Source organism: Protobothrops mucrosquamatus, unplaced genomic scaffold (assembly GCF_001527695.2).
Source record: "Protobothrops mucrosquamatus isolate PMUCROS unplaced genomic scaffold, P.Mucros_1.0 scaffold566, whole genome shotgun sequence".
Lineage (NCBI taxonomy): Eukaryota > Metazoa > Chordata > Lepidosauria > Squamata > Viperidae > Protobothrops > Protobothrops mucrosquamatus.
The window spans coordinates 956,571-963,676 of record NW_015386869.1 but is presented as its reverse complement, the minus strand read 5'-3'; the positions used below and the strand labels follow the sequence as shown (position 1 = coordinate 963,676).

At 34.8% G+C, this 7,106-nt stretch overlaps 1 protein-coding gene across 1 annotated transcript in view; it reads right to left on the bottom strand.

Moving 5' to 3' along the window:
• Positions 1 to 516: 516 nt before the first annotated feature.
• WDR11 (WD repeat domain 11) overlaps positions 517 to 7,106 on the bottom strand; it is a 54,271-nt gene continuing 47,681 nt past the window's right edge. The window contains exons 24-26 of the mRNA XM_015817247.1: positions 6,753 to 6,898; positions 6,160 to 6,239; positions 517 to 3,314 (exon numbers count right to left, since the gene is read on the bottom strand). Of these exons, the coding sequence (XP_015672733.1) occupies positions 3,160 to 3,314; positions 6,160 to 6,239; positions 6,753 to 6,898 (381 nt within the window). The 3' untranslated portion in view covers positions 517 to 3,159. The remainder of the gene's footprint in view (positions 3,315 to 6,159; positions 6,240 to 6,752; positions 6,899 to 7,106) is intronic.

Below are 7,106 nucleotides of genomic sequence, written 5' to 3'. Positions count from 1 at the left end.
CTAATTAACATTATATGCAGAGCTTGTCCGCATGTAATGTTTACCTTCTTATCAAGTCACATAGAAACAGCTGTGATGTAATATTCAGAACTGAAAACCGGGCTCCCGCACCAATTCACTGTAGTTCGTAGAAGGCAGGCAAGGCAACACTAATGTCATTATATAATAACAATATGTACAGTTTTACTAGCTGTTGTCAGGAAAAGGTGGTTAATACCCTTGAATTATCTCGTTAGCATGTGCATGCAATTAGCCAGATTTTTAGCATGACCAGGCAGTTCAAAGCTTCACAGTAGGTAGTGATGGTGATGGCCTGATTTAGAAGAGAGTAGTTAAACTCATCTGCTTTTCTCCAAATGAAGTGAAATCTGTTCTTAATTCCCTATTGCAGGGGTGTCAAGCTCGCAACACCATGTGACGTGTCACGACATATTGTGACTTTTTTGCCATTGTCGGCAATGGGGCGGGTGCGGTTTCACTATGATGCATCCGGCCCACGGGCCGGCAGTTTGACACCCCTGCCCTGTTGCATTGACTCCTGTTTCTAGTAGGCAGTAGTTACAAGATTATGTCTGTATGCAGTGCATTTATTTATCTGAACAATTTATATGGCTCCCCATCTCGCAGCAATGATTGGCAACATACAAATGTGCAACAATTTAAAATTTTAATTATCTGATTAAAATGCTGTAATGGCAGAATTATATGCACAAAGACATTTCACATTATATGGATCAACTGTTTAAATAATGCCCACTCTGATTACTAAATATTTGTGATGTTGCTAGGAAAATAATGAAAATTGTAAAATTGAAAAGAATGCTTTTATGCTGAATTTTCCTAAATCACTGCATTGGAAATATTGTATAAATGGACCCAGGTACCACAAATAACCTCTGAATAGTTATTTTTAGCCATGCTTTATATAAATTCAGTTACCTTTAGTTTCATGTGATTAATAGCTATTTTAATTCAATCATGCTCACTACACACTATCACTAACTAACCCAATCTATCTTGTTAATGAAGAAACATGAAACAGTAAAAAGTCCCCTGTGATTCAAATAGTGTACAGATCAGGATTAAAGTGTTCTCAACCTTAAAAGCCAATGTTCTTTAAATCAGAGTTAAATGACAAGTATAAAAACATACACTACTAATCTGTGAAATGCTTTGTATGATATACAGAGAGTGATGAGATTTCAAATGTTAAAATGAATTCTCAGTCGTATGCATTTATATCACACCCAGAACTGATTACCTAGTTTACAGAAAGTATTTACAGATCCAGGTGTAAAAGTATTTCTCTTTGAAAACTTATAAGGATTACTGCGCTTTTTCCTTTCCTTTTCACTCCTTCTTCACTGCTCCAAATGTACCATTAAGCAGCGTAACTGAGATTGTTGTGATCCAAGTAAAAACTTGGTTTGACAATACTGCTTCAATACAGCACTACTAATTGACTGATTTTTCTAGTTAAACAAGCTTCCTGTTGTCAGGTGTGAAGGTGCAGAGCTTCTATTCTAGTGCAAATTTGAAATTTGAAAAATATGAAATGCAACAATAGCCTAACAACAAGCACATTCTGCTAAATATTGTAGACAAGTTTAAAGATCAAATATGCCTGCCGTGTTTTAATGTACTCTCTATTAATACAGGATCATATAAGTAAGTGTATTTCATAGGGCTTGGAAGCAGAATGTATTAAAGCCGTTTTATATTGGTTCATTCTTACCAACACAGATTCAAATGATGCCCTTATGGAATGGCTTATTAGGATGAATACAGCTACTGTATAGTAATCTCTCTCTGCTCTAAAGACCGAGCATATTCTGATACCTAGATTTATACCATATCAATTTATTTTATAAGATAATAATCCAACACAGTAGATGGTTTTGACAACCAAAAAGGGACAGTTTATAGTTAGAATTTATTCTGAAGTGTCTAATTAAACACAAACAATGAAATGAAAGAACTAATACAAAGGTCTGGTATTAAAAAGCTAAAAAAGAAAGGTTTATTAAGCAGCTATTAGAGTAAAACTAAATGGAACTAAGTCAAAACCATCTGAATCTGGTTTTATTTTATTATAGCACTATTTAGATAGTTTTAAAGGAGATAAAACAAGTTCATGGAAAATTAAATGATCAGAAATCACTTTCTGTGATGCTGACAAGTTAACTCCAGAAGCAGAAGCAGCATGCTTCTAAATAACAGGACTGGAGAGTACTACGTTCCTCAGGATTTGGGCCGTCCATTGAGAGAAACAGGTTGAGGAACTAGATAGGTATTTTTTACATTATTGAAAAGCACAACCGATTCCTTGAAATTTCATACATGACGTTTCCCTAATTCCCTAGTTTACAATATTTCTTTTACTATTAAACACAAGTTGAAGTGTATGGACAAAATGTACAAGTGTTTGTCTAAGGTTTATCTCAGTTGGGAATAAAACAGCAGGGTCAGTTAGGTCTGGGGATTACAAAATGGCCTTACAGTATTGTGTACAACTTTGAACAACTTTATGTATATTTTAAACCTGTGATTAGTCTCCAGGATCGTTTGAGAAACCTTCTGAGTTTTATGCAACTTGTTTAACTTTGGGGCAAGAGAAATTTTTTGCATATGCACATTTCACAATGAAACATCAGTATAGCTGTATGTTGACTGCCATAAGTAGTTTGGATCAGCAGTGTATTTACTCACTTTGGTAAACCAATAAAGATAAACAAGATGCCATGGTTTCAAAGAATGATGGAATACAAATATGGAACTTGTGCCATGAAGGTTTTTTTCAGTATCATTTGTACAACTTCAGGGGACACCTGGAGGCAATCTTAAATCACGAGGAGCAGAAAAATGTTGGACTGAGCCTAGTTCACAAATTTTAAACCATGCTTGAAGATAAATATCCAGTTGCTGAAAGCTTTTACAAACACAGTTGTTAGTCAAAGACAAATATAGCATTGCTTAATACCAAAATGTGTCTCTACCAACGTTAAAACAAAATACAAGATATTCTTTAGTTATATTTCTATTGTGACAAGATAGGTGTTTTTTTTTTTAAAAAAACACCTTCTTTGTTGCTGAAGTATTATTGCACCAATGACTTATCCCACGAGACATCACAACTTCTAGCTGTCTTCTACAAAGTTCTCATTCTTTGACCCCTTCCGTCTGTTGTTCAAGTTCACTCAACAGATTTTTGCCCGGTACTCCTGCTTTTGTGGCAAACAAAATAGCAGCCTGCTTAAATCCTAGAGACTTCAGACTTCTGGCATAATCGGCAAATATTGCATGGATTAATTTCTGTGAAAGGCAGGTTAAGGAATATAGAAATGAGCAATCAGGTATCAGATTTCTGGATTACAATAGTTAAAGCTGGCACCATGTTTAATCCTACTGTTAGATCTGAAATGTTTCCAATTTAACACACTGCTTGTTATCACTTAGATGCTACAGACATAAAGGTTATCCTTTTTGTTTTAAGACTGAAAAAAAGGTTTACAGGGCTTCTGGTTCTGCGCAGCTAACGCACCAGCCGAGGGATCAAGACGATCCGATCCCTACAGCTGATTTCTGTTTGGGGACCCTAAATGGACCCAAAGCCACCCCGGAGAGGTGGCAAGGAAGGAAGTCCCGCCAATCCTGGGGAGACGGTGGTCGATCCGGACGTCTGGGGAAAGCTCTCCAAAAATGACAGAAGAAAGGCTAGTGTCATTCATGAGTCTAGCCCAAGCTACATGCAGCCGAAGCCAAAAAGTACTAAACTAAGCGTGATTGTAAACAGTGTGACTGAACTGGGTAAGAACATTGATTTTCTCTCTTCTACCTGACTGATTTCCTGAGAAAAAAAGAAAAAAAACCAGAAGTAAAAATCCTCCGAAAGTGAGGGTGTGCGTGTCTTTGTTCCACCCTCCTCTAAACAGAAGCGGTGAATTAAGTGCTGACATCTAGTGATGGATGAAAATACTGCGTTAAATATACAGCCCAGAAAGACAAGCCTGTTGTCATGACCTTCAGGGTGTTGATTAAATGAAGAGCAGCTGTTACAAAAGAAATGAAAACATTGTGGACTATCTACAAAGTGAGAACTACAAAACTTAGAAAAAATTGACCTTCCTGGATTATAAATATTTTTTAAATATTTTTTAAAGTGACTGGCAGAGAAAGGCCCTTTGGTCATTATGGAGCATCAGAGATCTGCAGAAAGAACATATCAAGAAAAAATACTTACCAGGAGGAAATGTTTGTTTTGTTACAACAAATGCAAATGATATTAACTTCAAACCATGAGGAAATTAAAAATGAATTTGAAAATTTAAATAAATGCATTCTCAATTTAACGTCACAACAATCAAATGATCAGAAAACAAAAGAGAGAGAGATCATGTAAAGCAGACAACTGAATATAAGCTAGTGGAGAACTCAAGTGGAGAAGGACTTACAAGAAACATTGAACATTGAAAAGATAACTCTAAAATCACAAAGTAAATTTGAGGATAAGGAAAAAGATTTAACAAAATGGACTGCTGAGTTGTTGGGAGTAACACAAGAAATGAGGAGACAAGGGATGATGAGAGAAATCTTCAATGAATATGAAATGTAATTCAATGACTCTTTTTACAAAGACATGCTGTTTGATTTGCCTACTATATCCACAACATTTACCAGATTATGGAGACTCTTTGATACAGTGGTTCTCAACCTGTGGGTCGGGACCCCATTTGGGGTCGATCGACCATTTCATGGGGGTCGCCAAGCAAGGCTGTCCGCCATTTTTTTTGTCTGCCATTTTTCCCCCCTTTTCCGGCAGGTGCCTTACCTCCCTTGGGCTGGGCCAGCTGGTGGTCGGCTTGCTCCGTCTCTGCCGCTTGCCAGCTACGCCTCGGCCGGCGCAGGGGGCGGAACCACGCATGCGTGGCGCTCCCGGGCAGGGAAAGTCCTTGACTTATGACCGGTTGGGTAGTCCTCGACTTACGACCGGTTTAGTCCTTGACTTACGACCGGTTTAGTCCTTGACTTATGACCTGTTGGGGTCACGGTATTAAAAAGGTTGAGAACCACTGCTTTGATGCAAAGGGATATATTGATTGGAAGAGATGCTGGGATAAAGTGAGAATTGAGGAATTAGATGATGGGGTGTATCAGAGGGAATATTTAAAAATTAAACACTTGTTTGAATATGGCTGAAGAAATTGAAAGATTTTAGTTTAAGAGGGATGAACTCTCTAAGTAAGGCAATATCTTTTTTTCTTTTGTTTTTCGATATGAGAACTATAAAAATGTGTGGGATGATTAATATAAAGGCTGGTTTAGATATTTAAATGTAATTGATTTTAAGAAAATTCCAATGGATAACTAAAAATGGGAAAAATGTTTTGAATAGAGTTAAAAGATTATATGATTGGATTTATTAAATGGAACATTTAAAGATTAAACATCGGTTTAATTATTGGTAAAAAGAATAGAAAGAATTTGGAAATAAGTGTATACTAGTTCAAGAGAAATACATATTTTAAGTAATATATTGTTTTCTTTTTTTCCTCCTTTTTCTCTTTTTCTTTTTCTCTTTCACGTCTTTTCTTTTTCTATGTCTTTCTTTTGTGTCTTTTTCTTACTTATTTTTTAAGATATGAAAATAGATTTAAATACTCTTAAGGTAATTAATTCTGGGAAAATTTTAACCAGTAGAAATATTTTGAACATTACAGGGAAAATAAATTTAAATAAAAATTATAAACAGGATTTGTGACGAAGCAACCAAGATGACCATATAGAAAAGAAGCATGATATTCATGAGATTATTATTGGTAGAAATTTTAGAAAAACCTTTATATTTAATTGTTACCTATCAAATTAATAAGAATTGTATTAATTTAGGTTGCAAAGAGAATATTATTGAAAGAAGAGAAAATCAAGCAAAGTTATTATGTGGATTTCAGAATAACCGAAATTAACCATTAGTGATTACTTTGTAAATATAAACCCAGACAACACGCTGCTTACCAAATATAAAGATGTTTATATTAAAAAATCAATAAAATATATTTTAAAAATGTTTTAAAAAGGTTTACAGGCACAACACCTAATAAAGAATGCCACTATTAGTAGATTTCTATGCTTGAATTTGTGCATAATTTTAAAAAAGGATATTTGCATCTTCATTAACTTCAATAGTGCCATACTTAAGACAGGCCTCAAGAAACAGTGCAGCTCGATCAAAATGCCTCATGCTGTTGAAAACAAGAATAAAGTATTGTGGAATAACACAAAAATTTTGTTAGACAATTTTTTTTTCACTGTGCAGAAAAACTTTTTCGGATATATACAACAGATAAAATGGCACCTTTGATGCAAAATTACAATACTAGCAACTCATTCCACTTACTTAATGATGTAACAATTATTTTTGTTGTATAGCAACATAAACAAGGTATCACTTTTGATATTGTAACCGAACACTTAATGTCATATTCATACACTGAATTCACTCAGACTAATTCACAGATAGTTGGGCATCCTAAATCAGATTCTTTATAGAATATACTTTTTCTCTGAAAACACATATATATTTGAATTAACAAACAGGCATCTTTATTCAGACAGACCTTTTAAATGACTTCTGCTTTGACTTTCAGGAGGTTGTATCTAGTTGATATTGTATTTTTTATTGTTATTTTTTTTTAAATTCAAAGTATACAGAGAAGTGGCTCATGTTTTTAAGTAAACAGAATACATGAACTGACCTATGTAACATCTCAGCCACTCTCATGAAACAACCCAGAGAAAGCAGAACAAGGATTGCCTTGGATTTTTGATTGATTTGTGGGGAACAAAGGTGATCCACCCAACGCTTCAAAACATCAGCACATTCTTCTGCATTAAGGCGAACCTATAAAAAATTCAAAATATTTGAATACATTCTAGAAGCCAAGTCACGTGTGCCAGTAAGATACATAAATGTAACAAATCTTAATTTATATCACTTGCTTTAAATTAGTTTCTCATTATTTAGAGAATAATGAGAAACAGTCTGAATGGTTTTGAAAAATAACATTGATAAATATCCACCAGCACTCTTGCTTATTCACGGTTTATGG